The following is a 27679-nucleotide window of genomic DNA, read 5'->3' as shown; positions in this document are numbered from 1 at the left end:
AAGAGTCAGCGGTGGAATGACGCCCATTTGGGAACTGAAACATTTAGTAATCAACGATTAATCATTAAGTCATTTTCTTAAATTCAAAAGCTTCTCACATGTGAACATTTGCTGGTGAGTTCTTCTATGACAGTAAACTGAATATTTTTGGGTTTGGTAGGATAAAACGAGTAATTTTAAGACATCAACCGGGGCCATTTCTCACAATTTTCTTACATTTTATAGATCGAACGATTAATCGGTTAATTGATAGTTAAAACAGTTGCAGCGCTAAAACTGATTTCAAATCGTTTAACTCAAAGTTGTAAATGACCTCAGATGAGAGCTGAACCTGGTGAAGCCGGATGGGGCTCCAACAACTAAGTTTTGCACAAACCCTGTTACTGGATGTTAATGATCTGTCACTTCATCCTGAAAGCCAGTCTCGATGGCGTCTGCACCTCCTGGTTATAAACTGCTTTATTATCACTGCAAAAACCACACATTTAATAAGCTAACAGTGGGGGGAGATAACTGGATTTTTGAGCCATGCAGCGTGACTCTACGGATGACAGTCAGTTAGCATGTTGAATACAAACCAAAAGGGGTACACAGTGTCGGTGAACGCGCTAAAACCCCACCAGCAGGTGGCGCCAGATCTCGAACTCTTTGAGCTTCAACGTAAGTAGAAAGCAGTTTTTAGCCACGCTAGCGGTGTGAGATGTTGTTCGGTTGGTCCACCACTTTGGTCCAGACTGAAATATCTCAACAACTATGCTTTGTCGTGAAATCTGGTACCGACATTCATGTTCCCCTCAAGATGATTTGCAATAATCCCTAAATGTTTCATCTAGCGCCATCATCAGGTCAAAATTTCAATTTGTCCAACACTTTAAATACCTGCAAAACTAATGTGCTAATTAGCAAATGTTAGCATGTTAACACGCTAAACTAAGACGGCGAACATGTTAAACATTATGCCTGCTAAATATCAGCGTGTTAGCATGCTGATGTTAGCATTCAGCTCAAAGCACTGCTAAGTACAGCCTCACAGAGCTGCTAGCATTAGTGTAGACTCTTAGTCTTGTTTCCAAAGCAGTTTACTTTGCTTTAGGAAATTTTGGAAACAGGTGAAATTATGTCACCCCCCCCCCCACCTGGCTGATTTTTCACATCTTCTAAGAAATAGTTTTTCTTAGCAGTGACTTTCTCTACAACAAAACAACAGAATCAATAAATGATCTTTACAGTAACGCGTCTTGTGTTAAGTGTGTAAAACGTGAGGATTTTTAAGTTCAGGGTTTCTGAAGGACAAGAGAGACAGGCAATAAATATGTCACACGGTTAAATAGCTAAGAGCTCAGTGATTATATGACTGGCTAAAAGCAGGCAGGAATGCAGCAAAAATCACGAGCATGATGCAAAAGTTGAATAAATTCAAAACGTTCCTTATCTGTGTGTTTTCAGTGCATTGAGCATAACAGTAGCTGATTGACATTCTCATACATAGTGTTGAGTGACAGTACCTTGGATACATTACAGAGCTTTACATCCATCACTTTAAAAGTCCAGAGGATGGAGAGAAGAGGAGGAGAGAAGAGAGGAGAGGAGACAAGGAGAGGAGGGAAGAGGAAACAGGTAGCGGAAAGGAGAAGTGAGAGGAGAGGAGACAAGGAGACGATATGAGAGGAGAGAAGAGGAGAGAGGAGAGGAAACGAGGAGACAAGGAGAGAAGAGAGAGAAGAGGAGAGGAAGAGAGAAATGAGTAGAGGATAGGAAACAAGGAGAGGTAATAAGGAGAGGAGAGGACAAGGAGAAGAAAGGAGAGAAGAGGAGAAGAACAAGGAGAGGAGAGGAAAAGAGATGCAAGGAAACAAGGAGAAGAACAAGGACAGGAGAGGAAACGAAAGGAGAGGAGACGATATGAGAGGAGAGAAGAGGAGAGAGGAGAGGAAACGAGGAGACAAGGAGCGAAGAGAGAGAAGAGGAGAGGAAGTGAGAAATGAGTAGAGGATAGGAAACAAGGAGAGGTAACTAGGAGAGGAGGGAAGAGGAAACAGGTAGAGGAAAGGAGAAGTGAGAGGAGACAAGGAGACGATATGAGAGGAGAGAAGAGGAAGAGAGAAATGAGGAGAGGATACGAAACAAGGAGAGGTAACAAGGAGAGGAGAGGACAAGGAGAAGAAAGGAGAGAGGAGGAGAGGAGAGGAAACGAAAGGAGAGGAAAAGAGATGCAAAGAAACAAGGAGAAGAGAGGAGAAGAACAAGGACAGGAGAGGAAATGAAAGGAGAGGAGAGAAGTGAGGAGGAGGAGAGGAAACAAGAAGGAGAGGAGAAGAGAGGAGGAGAAAAAAAAACATTTACAAAGAAGTAGTCAGACCAAGGTAACCGAGAAAGGAGTGTTTGGTGGAAGAAGACGCGGAGGAGGAGGAGGATGAAGGAGAGCGTGGTTTCAGAGAAATGAGCGTCGTGATGGGGAGGAGAGGAGACAAATCCCTCCACCCTGCCCGGTCAGAGAGCGAGGGATGAAGAGGAGGAAGAGAGGAGGAGGAGGAGGGTGCAGCAGTGTGTGTGTTCGGCAGTGTGTGCAGCCGCTGAACGTGTTTGTTTGAACGCTGATTGTCTCCGTGCACGTACGACCGGTGTGTGTGCACGTCGCTGGGGTGTTTGACCTTGCAGTGCAGGCGCAGACTGTCCCGCCGCTTGGCGCTGTAGGGGCAAAGGTCGCAGGTGAACGGCCGCTCCCCCGTGTGCACGCGCACGTGCTCCACCAGCTTATTGGCTGTCCGCGTCAGGTGGCCGCACCGGTCGCACCGGTACTGGTTGCCTTGGCGATGACCCTGGAAGTGAACCAGCAACTCCTGTTGCCCTGGAAACGACCTCTGGCAGATGCGGCAGCGATGCTCAGAGGTGCTGTTCTCCTGCTGGGTTGCCATGGCAACTGACAGAGCGCTGCTGGAGGCGGCGGCGGCGGCAGGAGGGGTGACGGAGCATCTAGGAGTCAGGAGGGGAGGGAGGGGTTAATAACACACACACACATGCACACACACACACACACACGCACTATGAAAGTGAAGTAGAAAACACACATTTCATCACACGCCAACACAAAATAAAACACAAACTGCACCTGCCTGATCCTGCAGACTTCACTCCCACCAAGACTAAATGTTTTATAACGGGATGTCCCGATCAGGTTGTTTGGGCCCCGATCCCGATCGTTTGAAATCGGGTATCTGCCAATACCGAGTCCGATACTTATATTTACCTAAAGGTTGATTAAATATGAATCTGATACACTGCTATAACAGCTGTAGCCTATTACATGGTTCCCACACCTGCTTAAACAGCAAATTCAAAGACTTTTCAAGGATTTTCCAGGCCCAGTTCCCTCAAATTCAAGGACCCAACATGGCGTAGTTTGAGCCACGGTTCGAGGTGATTACTGTTTTAATTTATAATGAGAGCTAGCAGCTTTACAGAAGCTCACAGACAACGATTACAAAGAGAGAGAGGCTTGACTGCGTTACAGCGATGAAAAAATATAATTTCTAGTCTTGCACGAAATATATAAATTCAAGCACTTTCAATATGTCTATTTTCAAATACTTTCAAGGCCTTTACCCCCAAATTCACAAACTTTCAAGGATTTCAAGGAGCCACTATTAAATCTGACACACCTTATTTTTCACGAGCTACTCAATCCAAATACTGGAAGTCTGGGTTCAAAGCTATTGAGTTTACAAGCTTAAATGATATAACGCGAACGGAAGCCGAACTAAATTGGGAGAATGCGACTCCTGAAATCGACGTGATCCGATCGGCTAGATCGTTTTACCAAAGAAGAAGGATCATCGCTCTGTCGGAGATCTACAAAAACTTCTCGTATGTTTTTGAACGGCTTCATTTCTGCCCGATACTGAGACATTAAAATATGCCTGGATCGGTTTTCTGTCTGCTTCGGACATTTAGCAGGACGCACGCAGCTTATTTAATTATTTGTTCATCTAAAGACAATCAAACACACACACGGGTGTTTTCGGTTACTCTGGCTGATTCGACCACCGCTCAGTTGTACGGCGCTACACTGGGAGTTTGCGGAGGTTACCGATCTCCATCTCCATAAAAGAATAGGCCTTTTTCACAGGAGATGTTCTGACATGTCACAACAGGAAAAGCACTGGTGCAAACAATAAAATTAATGATTTCAGTTTCAGGATCCTGGTGTTGTGCATGCTGGCTCACTGGTATGACTCACTGGGACACTTGAACGGGACGAAGTCATCGTTAATGTTATTAGTAAACACACGACGACGAGTTAAAAAGTGAAAAAGGCCTATTGCCCCACATCGGGATGAGGAGCTGTGGTGAGAAATCTCCTGGAAGAAGTGCTCAATCTTATAAACATTTTATTTTCTCCATGTTGTGTTTCATAAATCAACACCAGCAGTAGATTTTTCCAGAGCTGCAGTTTAACTGACGTGTGCCGATACATGTTGTATATCATTTCCTGTTATTACAAAACAGCAGTTTGTTGTGTTTTAACGGCCTAAAACAATATGAAGATTAGCACATAGTGTGTATTTTATGAGTCACAGCTGCTGTTACTGGTTAAGTGCAATAGTAAATTACTGTGTATCTTAATATATTTTTCATATATTAACTTTTATTTTAAGCCCAGAGCCTGACCGATATATCGATTTTAGCTTAGAGCAGATAAATCCATATCAGCACGTTTGTCTGCCGATAAATAACAAGAAATTCCAAAGATATGTTTGTGGTTAATCGTTGTTACATAGTTTGTCGACCAAAGAGCACTGACAAGTTTATTTTATAACTGTTAATTAGTTTCAAAAAACTGTAGTGTTATGAGAATAAAGTTATATTTTCGAGAAAAAAAGTCTATAAATATTTGGAGAATAAAGTCGTAATATTTCGAGGATTAAGTAAAAAATTCACAGGAGAAAAAGTCGGATTATTTTAAGAGAAAAGTCGTAATATTTAGAGAACAAAGTCAAAACGTTTTCAGAATAAAGTTGTAATATTTCAGGGATACAGTCAAAAAAGTCTGAATATTTTAAGGAAAAAGTTTCAATATTTCGAGGACAAAATAAAGTCAGAATATTGTAACTAAATATTCACTAAACATAAATATTACATAATTTCTTTCTTTTTACTATCAGTGGTCCTAACAGTCTGTCGCAGTGCTCAATACATAATGCGTGTTGGTTGCGGCTTTTTAAGAACTAAACTGAAAATATTTGTTTAGGTTACTGTAAAAAACGAATATTGGCTAATGTATTGATATTTTACCTCTCAAATATCAATACCTGTGTTGGCTTAAAGAATCCACACACACACACATTTAAAGTGAGCCCACCTCATCTCTCCGCTGGCTCCTGTGTTCCCACGTGTGTGCGTGATGGCGTGAGCCCTCATCTCTGCCTCCTGATTGGTCGAGCGGTCGCACGCGCAGCAGTGCAGCGAGAAGGAGCCGTGCTCCCATTGGCGGTGTTCGGTCATGTGACTCTGGAAAAGGGCATGCCCGTCTGTCTCAAACCCACACACATGACACCTGGAGGTAGGGGGGTGGACAGGTAGGTATAATATGTGTTACAGTAGCCATAGTAACAGATATTTGAATTTTCTAAATACGTCCTTCCATGTACAGCGACCTTGTGTACGACTACTACTACTTCCAACGCATAAACAACAAATAAAACACAAATGACTGAAAGTCCAAGCCAACAGCACGTCATGTGGTGCACTTCATATACCGCGACGGGGATAGTGATTTCTTTAAATCGATGTAATATTTTGACGAACACCATTTCCTACAAGCCGAACACCGACTAAAGACCGGAAACAGGAGGAAACAGCTAGCCTGGCTCTGTCCGAAGAGTCTCTGCTGGTTGCCTGGCAACCTCATGGTGACGACAAGACTGCAGGAAGTCACTGCACCCAGCCAAGAAATAGTCCGGGACGTAACCCCCCCCCCCGCAAAACCGTTGTTTTTTGTTCAGATTAAACAAATAAGATATACGATTTTAATGAACGAGCTTTAGCGGTGCTGGTAGGTGGATTTTGTTACCTTTGGACGGAGCCAGGCTAGCTGTTTCCCCCTGTTTCCAGTCTTTATGCTAAGCTAAGCTAACCGGCTGCTGGCTGTAGCTTCATATTTAATATACAGATGTGAGAGTGGTATCAATCTTTTCATCTAACTCTCTGCAAGAAACGGATAAGCATGATTCCCAAAATGATGATATAACGTTCAGCAGTGTGCTCTTGTACTTTGCGAGGACCAATTTGAGTTCTAGTCCTCGTGTGGACATTTTTGGAAAGTGGGGACAATTTGTCCGATCCTCTCTTCTTCAAAGACCTGTGTGATGGTTTTTAGGGTTAAGGTTAGAATCAGGTTTAGGTCAGAGACCAGGGAATCCGGTATTATCAGTGAGGTTCCTCACAAGCATGGCAGGACAAACGTGTGTGTTTGTGTTACCTGTAGAAGTAAGAGCAACCCGCGGTTTGATTTCTGCTGAGGCTGGTTTGAGTTTCTGTGAAAAAAAAAAAAAAAAGACAGAGTCGTTATTCTTCTTCTAAGCGATTCACGAAATAAATCTTCCGCTGCCATATATTTCTTTTTTTTTGTGTGCTCCAAAATCTACTAATGATGAGTCCCTCTGGAAGTTATTATTGGTAAACCTCTCTGTGACTGTAGACTGTGAGTGTTTGTGTTTAGTCACTTCAGTACCATCTTTATTACAAACCCAAAGGGAAATCTGGTGGCAGCATAAATCCATAACACAGACAAAAACAGTGAAAGACAATCATTAAAAAGTAATAATAATAACAATAAGGCTGCATTAAAAACACTGCAGGCAAACTATATACATTCCCCAAAAGTGTTTATTTAGTAAAGTCAGTGCGGTGGGGATAAAAGTGTTTGTAAATGAGCTCAGATGAACTCAGATGGCTCAGACAAAAGTTTGGCTCAATTTTTGCCGCAACGCACTGCAGCGTCATCCTCTCGGTGTCGGCAGCCAAGCTCGCATTCCTGACGTGAACACCGTATTTCCACAGCTTACCTCACGATCGTGGGGTTGAAAGATAAAATAATAAAAAAAATAACAATTTGCAGTTGTAAAAATCCCGTGTCAGAGTATTTTTAAACCGCTTGTGCAGCGTTTCGGCGTCTGAAAAACCTTCCAACTGGATTTTCGAAACTCACTGATCTGTTACTCAAACTGGATTTCGTGTCTCACCAGAACCTCAAACAACACGCCCCCACTAATGCAACCACTTGCGGCCATACCGGATTTCGCCTGGCAAAATGTACTCGTGTGATGTGGCAAAAAGCAGAGTGGGACAGGAAATAGCGTGGGTAGGGTCGTACCCACAAACTGTGGTTACTGTCATTAACCTGGGTCACTGTCCGGGCTCGCCACAGCCACGCAGCAACCCTTCTTCTCTGCTTGCTGTTTGTATTATTTATCCCTCTCTCAAACACGTTAAACATCGGAGAGCCTCACAATTAGTTTGTGTGTTAAAGTTCAATCTGATTGAACTCTGGAGGCCGGTCAATTCGCGACCTGAAGCGAATGTGTCTCGCCTCGTTCTTTAAAGAAGTGACTGGGAGACGTTCTGACTGCAGCATCCGAACGCCAAATAATGCAAGTGGAGGGCGGGAAAAATATCCGGATATGATAAGCGTGGTGAACTTTCATTGGCAAGTTCATATGATGCAAACAGTGTCAGCCCCCCTCCCGCGTTAGAGCCCCGGGGATCAATAATAACGTCTTATCTTAATCTATTTCATAATTTGACTGTGTTGCTCCGTGTCTGTCCGTCCTGGGAGAGGGATCCCTCCTCTGCTGCTCTTCCTGAGGTTTCTTCCATGTTTTTTGACTTGACTTAACCTCTACATTCATTTGTTGATTATATTTTGTATTAATAATCTAAATATGCAAAGTAACTAAAGGTATCAAATAAATGTAGTGGAGTAAAAAGTACAATATTTGCCTCTGACACGTAGAGGAGTAAAATGGAAAAAAGTAAAGTGCAAGTACCTCAAAATTGTACTTATATACAGTACTTGAGTAAATGTACCACTGGGTGTAACACTACCCCAACATAAAATTGATTGTTAATCTGAATGATTATAGATTAATCCTTAAAAAGGCTGCTCTTGTCTGTATACAGTGGCATGACATCATACCCTGCTACTCATTGTAATTTCAATTAGATCGGTGTGGTTCAGTGGAAATGTGCTTTAATCCTTCCACTCTGACTGACAGCGTCATTTTTCATTATTGCCTATTACACTGAGATTGGCATCATTGGATCAATGATAAGCATAACACTGACTCAGTATATGATTACAAAAACACTCCCGTGAGACAGTGATCGACATTCAAAGATCTACGCCTCCTCAAGCAAAACAGGAGCAGCTCATTTCTCACACAGTGCCTCTGTATTTTTATCTAAACGCTGCGATGGTGTGCAAGTAGCTACTCACACCATCTACTGTATCTCTTTGTGTGTGTGTGTGTGCGCAGTATATTACCATGTGGAGGTTCCCGGGAGCTCAGAAGCGACGAGGAGCGGAGTGGGTCCACATTCACCTTCAGAGCGGGACTATAGAAAGGGCGCGCACACAGTCAGTCGTGCACACATATACTGTCAAAACAAAGCAGTTCAGAGGTCAAAGTGTCCACGCGAGATCACTGGCCGATGCCAGGAGGTGTAACGTTACCTGCTTCTGATGGGCGGAGTCGTCCTCTCCACCGGCCGACTGTTGGATTTACTGACCCTCTCTGCAGAGAGACGGATCAGAGTTCCTCTGGTGTCACAACAGCAATTCAAAGCAATCAGGCATGAATGAAAACTCATTAATGTGTCTAATCAGAAATACTGATCTGTACAGGAGCATGAAGCTGTGATTTCAGATAATCATATACATTATTATTATAAAACTAATTACTGTTAATACTAACTGAATAAATCGCTTAAACAGGTAAAAGAATTTTTTACAAGTAGTTGATTGATAGGTGACAGGACATGAGGGGAGATAAATCTTCTTTTAAAGCGTATTTTTATCAAAAAGGCTTTTAAATTGCTTCAGAAAATGTATTTTTATTGTAAGCCTTTTTTATAAACCTGATTCAGTTTGGGTTAATTTGCCTGCGTGTGTGTGTATGCAGGTGGTTTATGTATGTATGATATACATATGTGACATGTTTGTGTATTTTTTGACTTTTTCTGTTTCTTTTTTCCTTGTGAAGCACTTTGTAATCTCTGGTTACAAATTTATTATTATTATTATAAACAACTAACATGAGATCACAAAGGTCCCCAGCCAAACCATAAACACTGTGATTATAGGGGCGGCGTCTTAAACCCCTAGGCCACCAGGATGCCACTTAAAGGATAGGTTCACATTTCAAGTCTGTCTTAAAACTATAGTCAGGCGCTCACATGAACACCGAAACAGGTTTTGCTTGCTGTACTCATTCCTCCTGTTCACAGCTGTCATTAAAAGATCCCTCCTCAATGTGCTTTCAGTGTATGTGGTGGGGGACAAAATCCACAGTCCTCGTTTTGTGCAGAAATGTATTCTAAACTTTATCTGAAGATAATATAAGGCTTCAGCAGTATGGGTCACTCAAATCAAGTGGGTATCTTATAAAGTTATGCACTTTTTTTAGAATTAAATTCCCTCTTTGTGTTTCCTTGTTGAGCTGCAGTGGAAGGATACTAACAAAAAGAGGCGAAAAATGCGAATATTTTACCTAAAAAGGCTGTAACTTTGAAAGACATCTCAACTTGATTTGTCTAACTCGACCAGCTGAAGCCCCACATGAGCTTCAGATAAACTTTTGAATCCATTTTTGCATGTAAGGAGGACTGCGGATCTGTTTTTTTCCAAGGAATTTTTAGAGTTTTAGTCTCTATAAATTTAATCAGCACAGTAGCTTCTACTGCCAATCTCTCAGACTGTCACTATAACTATGTGAGCACTGTCAGTTAAAGTTGTCTTTGTGCTGCAGAAAGTTGTTGTATTGCGCTTACTGAAGTTTAACCTGAGTATAAATCTATTAGGGAATCATTTTCCTTCTCCTTCTCAGATGGTGGGAAATCCTCTCCATCCGATGTACTCCTGTATCACATGTCCTGAATCCAAACAGCAAACCTCCTCACTGTGTTTTGGCAAAAAACTGAATCTGAATCACTGAAACTGAATCCGTTGTGTGAGAAAATGTGTTTGTGTGTTACCTGAGAGCTGGTGCAGCAGCGTGGACGCCAGGTTCACCGACATGTCCTGCCACAGCACGGCTCTGAGGCAATGGTCGGCCATCTTGGCTCCAGAGGTGAACTGGTCTTCCATCTTGGCTCCAAAGAAGAGCTGCTCCTCTGTCTTTACTCCTGAGAAAACGTGGTCCACCATCTTGGCTCCAGGAAGAAGCCGGTTCTCCATTTTTGTTCCAAAGAGAAGCTGGTTCTCCATCTTGGCTCCTGAAGGAAACTGGTCCTCCATCTTAACTCCAGAGAGAAACTTGTTGCTCATCTTGGCTGCAGAGAAAGGCCGCTCTGCAATTTTTGCTTTAAAGAGAAGCTGGTCCTCCATCTTGGGTCCAGATAGAAGCTGGTCCTCCATCTTGGTTCCAGAGGCCGGTTCCATTTTCACTCTGAACTGAAACTTGTTGGCCCCAGAGACGACGCCGTCTGCCGTCTTAGAGCCAGGCTGGCAGCCTCCAGTATAAAATCTGTCTTCTATTTTAAGGCCATGGAGACACTGGTCAGCCATTTTGGCTCCAGGGTGCAACTGCTCTGCCATCTTGTTGCCACTGAGACCCTGGTCTTCTGTTTTAATGCTGAAGAGATGATGGCTCGCCATCTTCGGGGAAGGTGGGGTTATCTCTTTTGTGATTGGAGGATCATGGAGGAGGTCAGAGACAACCAGTGTGTCGACTTCCATTGGCTCTTCTTCTTCTTTGACCCTCACCACATGGCTGTGTACTTCCTGACGTTCTGTGATTGGTGGAAAATCTGTCAGTGTGTTTATTCACCTGCTATCAGACATGTTATATAAATACTTCCTGTGTGGAAAAGTCACAAAATTGCACTAATTCAGATAATAAACGGATCGAAGTAGAGCTGAAACGATGAGATGACTGACAGAAAATGTTAATCAACAACAATGTTTAATGATTTCAGTCATTTATTAAGCAAAAATACCAAACGTTATCTGGAGGATTTGCTGCGTTTCTCTGTTCTATATGATATGATACCACAAATACTCAATTTACAATAAACTGAGTATTCGTTGGGTTTTGGCCTGTTAGGCGGACAAATCAAGATATTTGAAGACATCACCTTGAGCTCTGAGAACTTGTGATCGGCCTTTTTTCACTTTTTTGGGACATTTTATAGACTAAACGATTAAATTACTAAGATAAATAATCAACAGATTAATCAATAATGAAAATAATTGTTAGTTGCAGCCCTGGATGGAAAAATCAACATTTTGGTGGCCAATTTCTGAATTATGACTTATGCAGAGTCAACACTAAAAAAAACTAATTTGAATACAGCATTGTTGATGGTGTTCTAACTTTATGGTATGTAATTTTATATTGTGATATCTTAAATTTGGAAAATGGAAAATCATCTGAGAAACTGTTTAACTAGACAGAGAGGACTGTTTTGGTTAATATTGTCCACAATGGCCTAATACAAGTATATATATATAAATATATATATATATATATATTAAAGGGATAGTAAAATCATCATCTTAGAGTATAAACCCGCAGGTGTGAAATTAAACATACTAACCAACGTCACTAATATTGTTTTAAATAAAGTTTTAACCAGAAAGATGGCCATTTTTGTTTAAATATTTTTCGTTCCACATAAACTGACCACGGGTGGCACCTTACACATTACATAAACACCACACACTCACACACACACAGCTGTACCTGCCAGTTTCCTCAGCATGTCTGAAGCCAGCGTGTCCGTGGCAGCGTTGCCATCAGGTGTGTGCGAGAGCGACGGCGGCTCAGGACTCGCCCCGGGGCCATCTGGTGAGAGCGCCAGGCCGGGCTCGTCCTGCTGTCCACCGCGCACCTCTGGCAGGGCCTCGCGCCTCTGAGGCTCCGCTTCCGCGTGCCTCCCAGGATGCATCTGGACCTTCTGGGTGGCCTCTGGAGAGACAGATAGAAAAAGCGAATCGAGCTGTGTGAGTGTTAATGTGATTCAAGTTCACTGTAAATAGATTACAGTAGAGTTCACATTACAGCCTGATAACTGCACTCAACTAACCATTAGAGCATGAGTTTGCACACTACATAGCCAAAAGTATATGGACACCTGAACATTACTCCCATATGTGATTGTTGAACATTACAAAACCACGCGCATTAACCTGCTGCTGTAACAGCGTCCGCTCTTCTGGTTTCAGGCTTTCCACCAGATGTTGGACCTGGCTGCAGGGATTTGCTCCCATTCAGCAGTAGTGAGGTCCAGCACTGATGTTGGGTGATAATCCTGAATTTCAGGATTTCAAGTCATAATTACAACTGGGAAATTTGGACTTTTTCTGAAAGCTCTGATATATGTGACTTGGAGCTTTAAGTCTGTCGTTCAAGGTAATTAAATCCAACTTTAATTAATGTAGTGCTATATTGTCAAAGCACAGTATATTCTGCAATCATACAATGGTCAATGATGAATGCTTGCAAGTTGTAAACATGGGAATCTTTCCCATCTCTCCCATCCATCCCACATGACGTTAATGTAACATGACGTAAGGTCTGGCTCGCAGTCGCTATTCCAGTTCATCCCAAAGGTGGTGGCTGTGGGGCTGAGCTCAGGGCTCTGGGCCCGACTGGGAAAACCATTTCTTTATTGAGCTGGCTTTGTGCACGGCGACATTGTGATGTTGAAACAGGAAAGGGACAAACACAAACTGTTGACACGAAGATGAAAGCACACTATTATCTAAAATATCGTTGTATGCTGTAACACAAAGACTTGCCTTCATTGGAACAAAGGCGCCCAAACCTGAAAAAACAGCCAAAAGCAGGTGTCAAGAAACCGTTACCCGCCACCCCGCTGTCCACATACTTTTGGCCATATAGTGAAAACTCACAATTATTTTCACTATCAATTAATGTGTTGATTAATTGTTTGGTTAATCAATTAAATGTTTAGTCCTTAGAATGTCAGAAAATAAGCAAATGATCACATCTGAGAAGATGACATTGCTTGACACTATTGATTAATAAGTGACTTAAATTACTAATCAATTATCAGATTTGTCATTGATTAATTTTCTGTCAGTTTACTATTTGATTAATCGACTAATCTTGCCCACAGTACTGTATAACAGGTATGCATACTGTATGTGCATGTGTACCTATGCAGGATGTATGTGTGTGTAAGCCTGTGTCCATGAACTGTGTGTGTGTGTGTGTGTGTGTGTGTGTGTGCGCTACCTGACAGCCGGATGAGGAGGTCAGACGCCATCTTGGTGCTGACATCAGGGCTGAAGAGAGAGGTGGCTGCTGGGAAGGGACTCGAACCCGCGGCGTGTGCTTCCGGCGTGTGTTCAGCGTGTGTGTCGGGTACACTCAGCGAGCGAGCAGCATCACCACCGGTGTGTGTCTTTGTGTGTGCGTTTGCAGGGTGTGTGTGTCGTTTGGCTGCATCAGAGGGAGGCTGCAACACACTCGACCCACGCTTCATTTTCCGGTGTGTGTGTGTGTGTGTGTGTGTGTGTGTTTGTGAAAGGAGAGGGAGTCAAAACTCAGAAGAGAGGAGGGCAAGAGAGAAGGAAGAGGAGGAAGAAGAGGAGGAGGAAGGCAGCGTTACTAAAATAAGACGACAGACGTGTTTTTTAACATATGGAAGTGAGGAGAGCATGGTAGAGAGAAAAGGGGAGATGGAGGTAAAGGAGAAACCGGAGGAGGATTTGCTGTTCAGACTGAGCTGTTGCTGGCTCTCATTGACCTGAAAGAGAGAGAGAGAGAGAGAGATGGATGGAGGGGAAGGAGGTGAGAGAGGAGAGAGGGAGGAAAGAAGATGGATTGAGAGTGGAGAGAGAGAAAAAAGAGACAGGAACAGCGAGGACGAAGGGCGAGAGAGGACAGAAGAGGATGGAGACCGAGGGAGGGAGGGAGGGAGGGGGGGAGATAAAGGGAGGAGGGGTGGAGAGGAGAAGAAGAAGAAAAGGCATATGAACAAAGTGAATCTGTGAATGAATAAATTATTGAATGGATAAGGACCAATAATAAGGGGATAAATCATCCCTGTTATCGCCATGGTAACGGACCCTGCTGCGTGTCTCCTGCCCTGACCTTCCCACCGACAAACAATCATCAATTATGATCAATAATCATCAATAACCACTTCCATCTGCCACCAGCTGTTGTTCCTTATCACATCTCGCCAGTGCTGTAAATTAACATTTTCATTTAAATGTCAAAAAATCCTGCTGTGGTATTGCATAAAAAAAATAACTAAGTCAAAAAATAAATAGAAATTTTTTAATTATTGGTATTTAATGTTCTATTTGAGAAGAGGTATCCCCTGCTGTTGTATCTAATGTGTATAAATACAAAATAAAATGAATAAGATTTATTGACAAAAGCCTCATATTGTTACATTAAAATATTTATTCAGGCAAAAAGAAAAATAAATTTTTAAAAAAAAATTGGAAAATATAATTTTCATATTTCCATATTTTATTTTTGTTGACCACTTTATTTTAATATGAATATTAAAATAAAGTGGTCAACAAAAATAAAATATTCACAAAAATTCACATTAAAAAAAGACAACAAATATTTTAAAAAAAATATATATAATTTTTAATAAAAAATGAAAATATTTAATTGAAAAATTTAAACTTAAAAAAAAAATAAATAAAACTCAAAAATAAAATTAATCTATAAATAATTTTAATTAAATTAATGTAACCGGCAGCCCATTCAGCGCCTCATCGACCCCGTTTCGTTCAGCCTCCTGCCTCCGTCTCTAGGCGACACGGTGCGGGCTGCCGCCGCCGCGCCGCCGCCGCCGCATCCGCATCCAACAGGGGAGCGAAAATGACCGGGCGCCAGTTCTCCCCCTAACCCCTCCTCCTCTCGGTGTCGGTCGGTGTCAAAACCCCCGGAGCCCCGCCGTTAGCTAGTTATCTCTCCCTCCTCCTCCCCCTGCAACATGGCTGAACGGCACTCAGACTCCCCGACACACCGAGTCAGAAAGTCATCTCCCGGTGTGGGATGACGGTGGTTCTCTTTAGTGCCGCTTAACCGCCAATTTAGACGTTTTCCCCGGATTGTTTCCCCGCCCCCCCCCGAACACCTCCAGTTACCGGGAACGAGGGCAGGTGTCAAGAGCCCAGCCGTTACCCCCCCCCCCCCTCCCTCTCGCTCTCCCGCAACATGGCTGAACGGTAACCCGACCTCACAAGACCTCAAAAGTCATTTTCACGGGTCAGTTAGCAGCGATAACCGGCCATTGCTAGCACTAACGCGCCCCGGGACTCTCCCTGCTCATCTTTCCACCGTGACTTACCGGAACCAGGAGGGCAGGTGGTGGCGGCGGTGGCGGCGGCGGTGGTGCAGTCCGGGGCATAGCCTATATATAGACTATAGATTTCTTCCATGTTAAATTCCCTCCTTTTTCTTCCTTCTTTTGTCCCATCGTCCCCCGGTTTCTCCTCCGGTGTCCTCGCTCACGGCGTGAACAAAAACGAAACGGCGAGGAGATGATCCGTTTCTTCCCCGAGCCCGAGGATGACGGGTCGGTCACCGAGCAGGGCAGATGGAGATTTCCTCCCTCTCTCTCTCTCTCTCTGTGTGTGTGTGTGTGTGTGTGTGTTAGTGTGTGTGTGTGTGTGTGTGAGTGTGTGCGAGATGCAGTGCGTGTCTCTGTCCACGCGCTAGGGCAGGGACACGCGTGAACCCGCGCGCACGCGCCTAAAACCTGCAGATATATTCAGTTCTGTGCTGCAGAAACCAGTGAAGAGAAACCAGTACTGTTCCGGTACAATAAGGAAACTGGCCACACTACTGCAGACATAGTACATTATATAGTACTAGCAGTAGTAGTTTTAGCAGTAATACAGTCAACAGTAGTTGTTGTAGAAGTAATAAAGATAATTTACTGATATTTATTGATACTTCTGTGCAATATCCTCGTCTCATAATCATCTTAATAAGCTGCACTTAACTTGACAGTGCTCATTATTGCACTATTACTTACATTGTTTTATTATATCGTATTATTATCATCAACCTGTAAATCCACTTTGTACTTTACACTTATTTTAAATTTTATACTTTATATCCACTTTGTACTTGATTTATCTATGCCTGTATATCATAGCGTGTTATATTTAGATTTGCTTAGCACTTCTGTCCCTGTGTGACGTGATAATAATCAGAATCAGAAATCAGAAATACTTTATTGATCCCCGAGGGGAAACTCTTTTGTTACAGCAGCTCGCCTTTACGTCAGTGCACACAGGATAGAAGTACTAAGCAAAAAATATAGTACAGGTAAGATAAATTAAGTACCAAGTGGGTATAAGTATAAAATAAGTGTGAAGTACAAAGTGGGTTTACTGGTTGACGGTATAAAGTAGTAGTGCATGAACTGTCATGTTAAGTGTAGCTTATTAAGATTATAATGAGACGGAGGATATTGCACAGCAGTAATAGAAGTATGAATAAATATCAATAAATAGGGAATTTTAAACTGAAAAGAGTATATTGCACAATTATGTCAAGTATTGCAGTGATGTTAATGATCAATGTCCAGTTTAGTGACCTAGGGTCATACAGACTGACACTTAGAGGGAGGAGTTAAAGAGTTTGATGGCCACAGGCAGGAATGACTTCCTGTGGCGCTCTGTGGTGCATTGTGGGGGGATGAGTCTTCAGCTGAAGGCGCTCCTTTGTTTGACCAGCGCGTCATGGAGCGGGTGGGAGACACTGTCCAAGATGGCGTGTAGTTTGGCAAGCATCCTCCTCTCTGACACCACCGCCAGAGAGTCCAGCTCCACCCCCACAATGTCACCGGCCTTACGGATCAGTTTGTTGAACCTCTTAGCGTCCGCTGCCCTCAACCTGCTGCCCTCAACCTGCTGCCCTCGACCTGCTGCCCTCAGCCTGCTGCCCTCAACCTACTGCCCTCGACCTGCTGCCCTCAGCCTGCTGCCCTCAGCCTGCTGCCCTCAATGTGCTGCCCTCAACCTACTGCCCTCAACCTGCTGCCCTCAACCTACTGCCCTCGACCTGCTGCCCTCAACCTGCTGCCCTCAACCTGCTGCCCTCAACCCGCTGCCCTCAACCCGCTGCCCTCAACCTGCTGCCCTCGACCTGCTGCCCTCAACCTACTGCCCTCGACCCGCTGCCCTCAACCTCCTGCCCTCAACCTACTGCCCTCAACCTGCTGCCCTCAACCTACTGCCCCCGACCTGCTGCCCTCAACCTGCTGCCCTCAACCTGTTGCCCTCAGCCTGCTGCCCTCAGCCTGCTGCCCTCAATGTGCTGCCCTCAACCTACTGCCCTCAGCCTGCTGCCCTCAACCTGCTGCCCTCAACCTGCTGCCCTCAGCCTGCTGCCCTCAGCCTGCTGCCCTCAATGTGCTGCCCTCAATGTGCTGCCCTCAGCCTGCTGCCCTCAACCTGCTGCCCTCAACCTGCTGCCCTCAATGTGCTGCCCTCAGCCTGCTGCCCTCAACCTGCTGCCCCAGCATGCAGGATAGCACAGACTCATAAAACATGAGTAGTACAGCAGTACTGAGCTGCTGTAGCAAAAGAGTTTCCCCTCGGGGATCAATAAAGTATTTCTGATTCTGATTCTGAACTTTTACTTCTAATAGTAGCGATACAAGTGTTGGTGGTTGTAGGAGACAGAACATGGGTGCACTGTGTGTTTGCTGCATGTGTGTGTGTTGGTCTGGTGCTGAGGGGGCGGAGCTCACGGGAGCAGGTGCGTGTGCACGCATGTCTGTAAAGGTGAGCACTTACCTGAGGCCAGGTTGTTGAGAGTCAGGGACGGGTAGCCGTAATTTTTGTTGACAGCCTGATTTTCCTGTTTTTGTCCATCTACGTTACCCGTTTTATGCATCTGGTTTTCATGTCCATCCTCTGTCTGCCGTGCTTTGATGGCTGATGTGCAATAAACCTACAAAACGCATGTTGGATCTCAGAACATTTGTAAAGTATAGACTTCAAGCGCGTCACAAATGTTCGAACCCGGGACCCAACGCTGACCCTCACCGCGGCTGCAAGGTTTGTTAAGGAAGCCGCTACAGTGGTAGTAGCAGAAGTTTAAGAAGGAGTACTGGCTAGTTGACTAGAAGTAATGGTGGCAGAAGTTATTGTAGTAATACAGGCAGTAGCCTAGTTATAGCAGTGGAAGTGGTAATGTAGTGTAGAGTAGTCAGGGTAGTACTAGTAGTAATAGTGAATATAATAGTACTAGTTAAAGTATTGATTCTAAACTAGTGGTAGTTTAAGAAGTAGTATAGCAATACGAGTTGTGGTGTAGTAGTTTTAGCATCAGTTAGTAATAGTACAGTAATATACAGTAATAGTATTTGTAGAAGCAGTAGTACATGTATGAGTACAGATGTAGTAAAAGTAGTGGTAAGCCGTAGTAGCAGTAGCCTAGCAGTTATGGTAGTAGTAGTAGTAGAATGGTATAGTGGTTATAATAGAGGTAGTAAAAGTATTTCTGGTAGTAGTAGAAGTTTAGGAAGTAGTGGCAAAAGTAATGAGAGCCTGGTAGTAGTAGAAGTAGTGATACTTATTATATAAGTAGTAAAAGTATTTGGTGGAAGTATATGTAGTTTAAGAAGTAGCGGTAATAGTAGAGTAGGATAGTAGTGACACTAGTATCAGTAGAAAAAGTAGTACAAGTAGTAGCACAAGTACAGCTGTAGTAAACGAAAAAGGGTAGAAGAAGTGATAGTTATAATAGAGGTACTAAAGTATTGGTGGTAGTAGTAGTAATAGTAGAGTATTAGTATTATTATTACAGTATTATTAGAATTGCTAACTATACTACTAATATATATTTAGTAGTAATACATGTATAAACAGTAAAAGTATTTGTAGAAGCAGTAGTACATGTATGAGTACAGTTGTAGTAAAAGCCTAATAGTAGTAGTTACAGTAGTATTAGCAGTAGTAGTAGAAGAAGTGATAGAGGTAATAAGTTTAAGAAGTAGTGGCAGTAGTATCAGTATAGCGCCAGGTCAAATTAATATTGCAGTAGTACTGTGTATTTTAGAAACTGTGTATTTGACAGTGCAGTGTCCTGTTTTAGCCTGCAGGGGGAGACAGAGACAGCTGTCTGTGTGATGACATGTAGGAGAAAACTTATGATATTATTAAATATTATGCTGAACGTAGAAGTTTGTTTCGTTTTGCTACACGTTTGCAGTGGCGGAGGAAGTATTCAGATCCTTCACTTAAGTACTAATACCACACTGTAAAAATACTCTGTTACAAGTAAAAGTCCCCTGTGACTGTTGTACTATTAATGTAAAAGCAGGATTTTACTGCTGTAGCTGGTTGAGGTGGAGCTCATTTTTAACTGTTTTATATCGGACTGCAGCTATTTTCATTCTGGATTCATCTGCTGATTATTTTCTCCATCAATCGATTGATTGTTTGGTTTGTAAAGTTTCTGAAAATAGTGAGAAATGCCGTCACAACGACCCAGAGCCCAAAGTGACGCCTTCACGATGTTTTGTTCTGTCCAACCAACAGCCCAAACCTCGATATTATTAAAAATACATTAAAACTATTAAAATAATTAAAAATAATTCACATTTTAGAAGCTGGAACCATGAAATGTTTTTGCATTAAAAATACCAATTAATTTTCTGTTAGTTTCAGCTGTACTTGTATAAACCGTTGGGTAGTTTAATTTATAACAAAGCATCATATTTTATAAGCTCTTCATATGTTTTGTGTGTAAAAATCTTACTTTGTAAAGTAACTAAAGCTGTCAGATAAATGTAGTGAGGTAAAAAAAGTACAGTATTTCCCTCTGAGATGTAGCGGAGTAGAAGTAGAAAGTGGCATGAAAACAAAAGACTCAAGTAAAGTACGAGTACCTCAGATTTGTACTTAAGTACAGTGAGTAAATGTACTTGAAATTATTTATTGTTCCACCATACAGGAATATTCATTTATGGTGAATTAACAGTGGCAGATTATCACAGTTAGCAATAACACAAGATGGTCACGTTCATTTATTTAAAATGAACCAAGTGAAGTTAAAGGAACAATCCAACATTTTCAGTTACAGTAAGAATACACACAATACCGGTTTAATCTCTGTGTGTCCAGGATGTTTTAGCTTAGCACAAAGACTGGAGGCAGGGGGAAACTGCTAGCCTAGCTCCATCAAAAGGGAAGGAGCAAGGTCACAGTTTCCCAAAATATGAATTGTATTAGCAGTTGAAGTGACATGTAGACACTTAAAGCATTTCAAATGTCGTTTGAAGTTTAAACACTGTACGCAGTGTTTATGGGTGAAAGCAGTTCAAGTGTGAGCGAATGTAAGCGCTTGAAATTTCAGCTCAAGTGTATGCTTTGAAAAGCAGTTGAACTGTCAGTTGAAGAGTACGAGATTAAAGCAGTTAAGGTGTCAGTTGAAAAAGAAAATAGCATGGGAAGCTGTTGTAATGACAGTTGAAGTCTTGAGAGCGATGAAAGCAGTTGAAGGGGCAGTTGATGAGGAGACAGTAAAAGAAGTGGATGTGGGCAGCTGATGTGTGATTTTCCCCACTACCCTCCACCATCGTAACTGCTAAAAAGCTAAAAAATAAATAAAACAAAATTATTTTTATTTATTTATTTTTTTTAACGGGTGCTCTCTTATCCAGAACATCCTCCGATTAGTAGAAGAAGAGCAACAATCCAACATTTTCTGTTTTAGCCAGAATCAGTTACAGTAAGAATACACACAATACCGGTTTAATCTCTGTGTGTCCAGGATGTTTTAGCTTAGCACAAAGACTGGAGGCAGGGGGAAACTGCTAGCCTAGCTCCATCAAAAGGGAAGGAGCAAGGTCACAGTTTCCCAAAATATGAATTGTATTAGCAGTTGAAGTGACATGTAGACACTTAAAGCATTTCAAATGTCGTTTGAAGTTTAAACACTGTACGAAGTGTTTATGGGTGAAAGCAGTTCAAGTGTGAGCGAATGTAAGCGCTTGAAATTTCAGCTCAAGTGTATGCTTTGAAAAGTAGTTGAACTGTCAGTTGAAGAGTATGAGATTAAAGCAGTTAAGGTGTCAGTTGAAGAGTATGAGATGAAAGCAGTTAAAGTGTCAGTTGAAGAGTATGAGATGAAAGCAGTTGAAGGGGCAGTTGAAGAGTACGAGATGAAAGCAGTTAAGGTGTCAGTTGAAAAGAAAATAGCATGGGAAGCTGTTGTAATGACAGTTGAAGTCTGAGAGCGATGAAAGCAGTTGAAGGGGCAGTTGAAGAGGAGGCAGTAAAAGAAGTGGATGTGGGCAGCTGATGTGTGATTTTCCCCACTACCCTCCACCATCGTAACTGCTAAAAAGCTAAAAAATAAATAAAACAAAATTATTTTTATTTATTTATTTTTTTAACGGGTGCTCTCTTATCCAGAACATCCTCCGATTAGTAGAAGAAGAGCAACATAGAGCAGCTAGTAGAATAAATAAATACAGTAAACAAGCTAATCATCTCTTAGTTTCAATCTTACAGATGATAACCATGGTTTTTACCTCATAGTGCATCGCATTCACAAGAAAAACAGCATCTAAACAAGTCTATGGTACTTTAAAGTTTCTTGGCATGAGGTATTGAAACTACAAGCATACTTGGAGAAGACATTTCAAGTAGTTTTCTTGATCCTGGTGAAGAGGAGGTCCATTTCTTCTTATTCTGAAAATAGAGAGATTGAGCTGGCGGTGAGAGGGGTTATCTCATGCCCTACTAGCAGAATTGTAAAAAAAAATAAAATAAACAAGGAAATGTAATTAAATTAACTTGTTAAGATGTGGTGACTCACCATCAGCAGCCCCATCCCGCCTTCCTCCTCTCATCATCTATTTTCCTCTACATCGCAGGCCCTGCAGCAGAAACACACACACATTTTAAAGACCCACACTGACCAATGGACAGATACATCCACAGATGGATAGATTGATATGTTCTTACACAGCCTTGTAGAAACTCTTCTGGTTCATCATGTGCTCTCTGAAGATGTTTATGGCTTTAAACACGTCCATCTGATCCTGGTGTTCCTCTAACACCTTTCTGTACCTGTCACACACACAGGAAAAAAAGATAAATTAGGACAACACAAAACACCTTCCAACCTGACTCTTTTGTTGTTCAACAAAATACTATTATTAAAGATTGATAGTACTTTCATTTATGTAAATAGTGTCACCACAATCCACCGGCTCTCAGCTATTACCTCCGCACTCCTGGTTTCTCATTTTATTTCCTAAATAAACTGAACCTTACTACTTCACTTCCACTGTCCTAGTTGTGCTTTTGGGTCCATACGGTATGACATAATATAGAGCAATAGCCAGCAGCCGGTTAGCTTAGCATAGCATAAAGACTGGAAACAGGTGGAAACTAGCTAGCCTGGCTCTGTTCAGAGGGAACAAAATCCACCTACCAGCCCCTCGAAAGCTCAGTAATTAACACTTTTATTTTATCTGTACAAAAACCAAAGTGTAAAAACAACAATTTGCTATTTTACAGTGTGTTATATGCATCTGAAGCAGTTGCCAGGCAACCAGTGGAGACTCCAGGAAGTAACTGGTCCTGGCCAAGAAATAGTAAAACATCTATGCAGCAGAAGCAAAGCTATTCTGACTTTTAGCCCATAGAATGGGTCAAGCTCCAAAAATGCTGGATCCTACATTTCCCATAATGCAACTCAGTAGTGTCTCTTTGTCAAAGCCTCCACATGACTTAGTAGTACTAACCACGATGAGTAAACTGACCTTTATGTGTAAAATCAGCGGAGTGCTCCTTTAAAGTTAAAATCCGTAAGATTTTCATGAAATAAAACCCAGTTTTTGATACTATTCATGTTTAGCATTTCTTCAGCATTAGCCATTTGCTAAGTACTTATTACTTATATTATTACATTGTATTATTATACTGTATTATCATCATCAACCAGAACATATTTTATCTTATAAACCTGGTACTTCATTTATTTTCTGACCTGTATTATAGTGTATTATATTGTTTCAGTACTTTCTCCTGTGTGCACTGACGTAAAGACGCGAGCTGCTGTAGCGGGGATTTATTTCTGATTCTGATTTAATGTTTTTACATTCTGTAATTATTATCTCTATATAAATAGTAGTTTACATTGTTAATGGTGGAGTCCGCCATTCCCGTGCTGGATTCAAATTGCCTACATACAGTGGTGGAAAGTATTTACTCAAGTACTGTAATTATGTAAGTACAATTTTGAGGTACTTATACTGTACTTGGCTTTATACTTGTACTCCATTACATTTCAGAGGGAAATATTGTACATTTTACCCCACTACACAGTCACAAGTTACTTTGAATATTTTACATATAAAAACATCAACTTATTAATTATTTTGGATTTAAAGACTGAACTACCCAACAGTATATAAGCTAGTTAAAACGAGTAACGTACATTTACTCAAGTACAAGTTTGAGATTTACATTTGAGAGGCAAATATTGTACTTTTTAATCCACTACAGATCCGATTCAAATCATCAATATAAAATACAATGAACAAATTCATTATGATGTATTAGTACTGATTAAGATACCCAGCAGTATATAAAGTAGTTAAATTAGCTCCACCTTTAGCAGCTGCAACATTAAAGAGATGCTTACACAGTGAAGCATCACTAATTATGATCCAACAAAATAACATGTTATTCTGAAATGTGCCATTCGGCATAATGACTACTTATACTGTTGGTACTTTAAGTATATTTAGATGCTAATACTTATGTACTTGTAATTAAATAAAGTTTTGAAAGCATGACTTTTACTTGGAGTATTTAGGGGCCAGTCTGCAGCCTAATGAGTACTTTCACTTTTAAAACGTTGTACAGTACTTTCACTTTGGAGTATTTTTTAAAACGTTATCTTGGACAGTGTACATTTTTGGTACATCTACTCATCCCCACAGCACCACAGAGCGCCACAAAGTTTGCCATCAAACTCTTTAACTCCTCTCCTCTAAGGGTCAGTCTGTATGACCCTAGGTCACTAAACTGGACGCATATAATTAATAATAATTGTGGACTTTGATACTATATACCTCAATTAGACAGTATGCACCTCCGCTTATTAATATTTTATAAGTTTCATCATCAACCAGTGACACTTAGTTTATCTTATACTTATACCGACATGATACTTAATTTCTGACCTGTTTTATATTACTACTGTGAAAGATACTACTGTGAAAGATTTCAATACTTCTTGAACCACTGGGTTATTTATTTCAAACGGCTGCTATATCCTTTTGGAATAAAACCCTCCAATTGTACCTGCATGGAACAACACCATCATGCAGGATGTTATGATAGCTAACATATACCTGTGTGTCCAGGCGACCTCCTTCAGACTCTCCTCGCTCCACTGCTGGTAGAGGCTGCCGGCTTTATCCTCAGACACCAGCGGGGTACCAGGCTTGAACTCCGAGAAGAGGAAGTCACGGAGGCAGGCCCGGGCCGACAAGGCCACCAGCCAATAGGACCGGTTCTTCCAAAACCACCGAATGGAAAGACTGCAGGGAGGAGCGGAGCCACTGTGGGGGAGGCGAAGTGAGGAGGCTCTGGAGGAGGGAACAATGAAGCTTTCTTTACACGACAAACTAAATTACATTTTTGGTCACATTCATCTGATTTATTCTGGTCAAGGTTCTCACATGAGGCATTTTTAATCTGATTGGGCGTTAGTCTGCTTATCAGCAACCAAAAATGCTCTTTGTAAACACAGCCGGTCTGTGTGTCTCACCTGGTTTCTGCTGCTGTAGTGTTTAAGCGTGTGCAGCAGCATTGCTCTCATGTCGTCTGCTTCCTGTAAAGTACTTATCAGGGCCTGCAGGAACAAATAAAACGCTTACCACCCAGTCACACCAGCTCACCTCACGTTGGGAAATGAAACCATATTTACAGAGCAAACATCAAGTCACTAAAATATTTTTTTATGATCATACAGTGTGAAACACAGAGGTTAGAGCTCCCACATGAGCAGGACTTCAGCAAGCGTTGTGACGGTGTCACTTTGGGCATTTCTCACTATTTTCAGACTTTTTACAAACCAAACAATCGATTAATACAAAATAGTACAAAATGAGCTCCACCTCCACCAACTACAGCAGTAAAATCCTGCTTTTATGTTAATGCATAAGTAATAATAATCTAATGATATAATATATTATAGTATAACACTCACAGGGGACTTTTTTCTGCATTAAGTACTTTTACTTTTAATACTTTAAGTACATTTTCCCGATACTTACATACTTAAGTACCATTTTCAACGCAGTACTTTTTACACTGTGGTATTAGTAGGAAGTGAATACTTTCTCCACCACTGGTGACTGTGGGGAGTTGAAAGTCATCGCTTGAAATGTTTGAAAAGCTTTTGAGAGAAAGAAATGTCTGAAAGATTATGAAGAAGTGTTACAAGTCCTTTGAAACAAATGAAAAGAAGGTACGTGCTGTTGCACAACAATATCGGAGTCATAAAATGGCGCTAACAGAGGGTGAAGCAGAGGAGGCAGGTTGAGGCAAGTAAACGCCATTACAACATTCATCACAAAATAGCTGCTGGAGAGCTGAAAATTACAGACGAGGATCAGAGGATTACAGTGTAGTTTAGTAAAGACAAAATCCAAAACCTCTGACCTCCAGTGTGCTGCTGACTCTGTGCAGATAGAGGGCCTCCTGCTGCATGAAGCTGGTGTAGCAGAAAGGCGTCAGGTGACCGGACCGGAGCTCTTTGAGGAAGGAGGACGAGTGGCGAATCTCCTCCGCCAACAAGTCGCTGTAACCCCACACAACATCAAACAGACTCGCATTGGGGATGATGCCTGAGACAGAGAGAGGAAGAAACGAACTGTGGTATTATAATATTCCTCGAAATCTTATTGCTATGTGACCATCAGTGTTTCAGATACTTGAATGTGACGCACAAGCAGCAACCGACAGATGCTGAGGGGCAACAAAAGTCCCAGCTTCACTGAGTCTCACTAAATCTTGGTAATTTGATTAACAGCAAAATTGTCAGGGGATTTGCACCACTAACAAAGGCAGGCGCTGCACTGTACAGAGGCCCTGTGTCAAAATCTAGTTTTAAGACGTGTAATTTAATTCATGGAGGTTGATGTTTTTTGTGGCTGTTTTATTTGTGGTCGTGTTTAATAGTACTGCATATACTGAGAGGTGTTTCTAATGTTTAATCTACCCTGCAGCAGTGGTGGAATGTAACTATCCATCCATCCATCCATTTTCTACCGCTTGGTATAGGGGTCGCGGGTGACTGGAGCCTATCCCAGTGACTTTGGGCCTTAGGCAGGGGGCACACCCTGGACAGTACGCAGGGGAAACTAAGTATTACTCAAGTTACTTAAGTACAAATTCGAGGTACTTTTACTTTAATTGAGTATTTCCATTTTATGCAACTTTATACTTCTACTACATCTCAGAGGCAAATATTATACTTTTTACTGCACTACTTTTGTCTGACGGCTTTAGTTACTTTTCAGATTTTCATACACTTCCTGTCCAGTGAAAAACACGTATCTCCAAATTTGTTGAATTTAATTTTTCTGAAGAGCTGGAGGCTGAAGAGTTTCCTTTATGTGCTGAGGAAACTCTCCTCCTCCTGAAGCTGAATAAACTCTTTAACCCCCCCTCGGATCAGCTGGGAAACGCGTCGTCACAGAGCTGAAAACAGGCTGTTTCTCTCATGAAACGTCGACTTTTTTGAGATACGTGGTTCTCGCAGGACAGCGACGCTACAAACACATGATGACCTTATAGACCATGATGCATTGCTGCAGGTTAAACTACCCAACAGGATATAAAGCAGTTAAAATGAGCTCGACCTGAAACATCTGCAGCAGTAAAATGCAACACACACATGAATGCAGCAGGAACATGAATCCGGAAACATCAGATATAATAAAACACTGACAGGAAGCGTTTTACTGCACAGGGACGACTTTCACTGTCACACTTTAAGGACATTTAGCTGATAATACTCACATACTTTCACTTAAATACAATTTTACATGCAGGGCTTTTATTTGAAGTGAAGTGTTTTCACAGTGGGGGTTTTAGCACTTTTACTTAAGTAAAGGATCTGAATACTTCTTCCACCACTGGAGAAAACTTTAAAACTACATATGCAATCTCATGATGTGTGTGTGTTTTATGACGCAGGGTAGAAAACGGAACAAGCACAACGGCTACGAGACACAACAACCAAAGTTACAGGGTAAAACACACAAACTCGCACACACGGTCAAAGAAATGTTATCAAACTCCTGTACACACCTGCTGAACTGCCTTGGTTGTTGAACACATTATCATTGAATAACTCTGTATGTGTGTGTGTGTGTGTGTGTGTGTTTGTGTCAGGGCCACGGGCGTGGGCGTGGC

General features: G+C 41.9%; 3 protein-coding genes and 1 long non-coding RNA gene across 12 annotated transcripts in view; 1 reads left to right on the top strand and 3 right to left on the bottom strand.

Moving 5' to 3' along the window:
• Positions 1-27679, bottom strand: part of LOC122870258 (low affinity immunoglobulin gamma Fc region receptor III-like) — a 1099642-nt gene that overhangs the window by 589754 nt on the left and 482209 nt on the right. The window lies entirely within an intron of this gene.
• Positions 2225-16153, bottom strand: LOC122870111. Of its 3 annotated transcripts, none has more exons than XM_044183905.1 (9): positions 15562-16134; positions 13479-13992; positions 11961-12185; positions 10252-11007; positions 8732-8792; positions 8543-8613; positions 6479-6533; positions 5360-5554; positions 2225-2973 (listed from the first exon to the last, which is right to left on the bottom strand). In XM_044183905.1, the coding sequence occupies exons 2-9, from the start codon at positions 13726-13728 to the stop codon at positions 2340-2342; spliced, it is 2247 nt and encodes a 748-aa protein (XP_044039840.1). In that variant the 5' UTR covers positions 13729-13992; positions 15562-16134; the 3' UTR covers positions 2225-2339. The 3 variants fall into 3 exon arrangements, with proteins under 3 accessions (XP_044039840.1, XP_044039839.1, XP_044039841.1); XM_044183904.1 differs by having other exon boundaries at positions 13479-13722; XM_044183906.1 differs by lacking the exon at positions 5360-5554 and having other exon boundaries at positions 13479-13722; positions 15562-16153.
• On the top strand, positions 20129-21387 carry LOC122870344. The gene is made up of 2 exons (XR_006376551.1): positions 20129-20654; positions 21304-21387. It is a non-coding gene; the product is annotated as an uncharacterized LOC122870344 (long non-coding RNA).
• LOC122870199 (type-2 ice-structuring protein-like) overlaps positions 22056-27679 on the bottom strand; it is an 11960-nt gene continuing 6336 nt past the window's right edge. For all 7 annotated transcript variants that reach the window (XM_044184178.1, XM_044184181.1, XM_044184182.1 and 4 more), the window contains 5 exons: positions 25922-26106; positions 25026-25109; positions 24607-24843; positions 22205-22309; positions 22056-22116 (listed from right to left, as the gene is read on the bottom strand). In XM_044184178.1, coding sequence (XP_044040113.1) covers positions 24721-24843; positions 25026-25109; positions 25922-26106 — 392 coding nt within the window. In that variant the 3' untranslated portion in view covers positions 22056-22116; positions 22205-22309; positions 24607-24720. The remainder of the gene's footprint in view (positions 22117-22204; positions 22310-24606; positions 24844-25025; positions 25110-25921; positions 26107-27679) is intronic.

The sequence above is a fragment of the Siniperca chuatsi genome, linkage group LG22, assembly GCF_020085105.1.
Source record: "Siniperca chuatsi isolate FFG_IHB_CAS linkage group LG22, ASM2008510v1, whole genome shotgun sequence".
Classification (NCBI taxonomy): domain Eukaryota; kingdom Metazoa; phylum Chordata; class Actinopteri; order Centrarchiformes; family Sinipercidae; genus Siniperca; species Siniperca chuatsi.
Note: the sequence above shows the minus strand (reverse complement) of the source record. Positions and strands in the feature narration are given on the sequence as shown.

Coding starts and splice junctions, on each gene's coding strand:
- LOC122870111 (XM_044183904.1), bottom strand. CDS start 15,621: ATGCCCCGGACTGCACCACCGCCGCCGCCACCGCCGCCACCACCTGCC. Junction 8,793..10,251: donor GCTGCTGCACCAGCTCTCAG/GTAACACACAAA, acceptor GTCTCTCTGCAG/AGAGGGTCAGTAAATCCAAC. Junction 6,534..8,542: donor CTCCCGGGAACCTCCACATG/GTAATATACTGC, acceptor TTTTTTTCACAG/AAACTCAAACCAGCCTCAGC.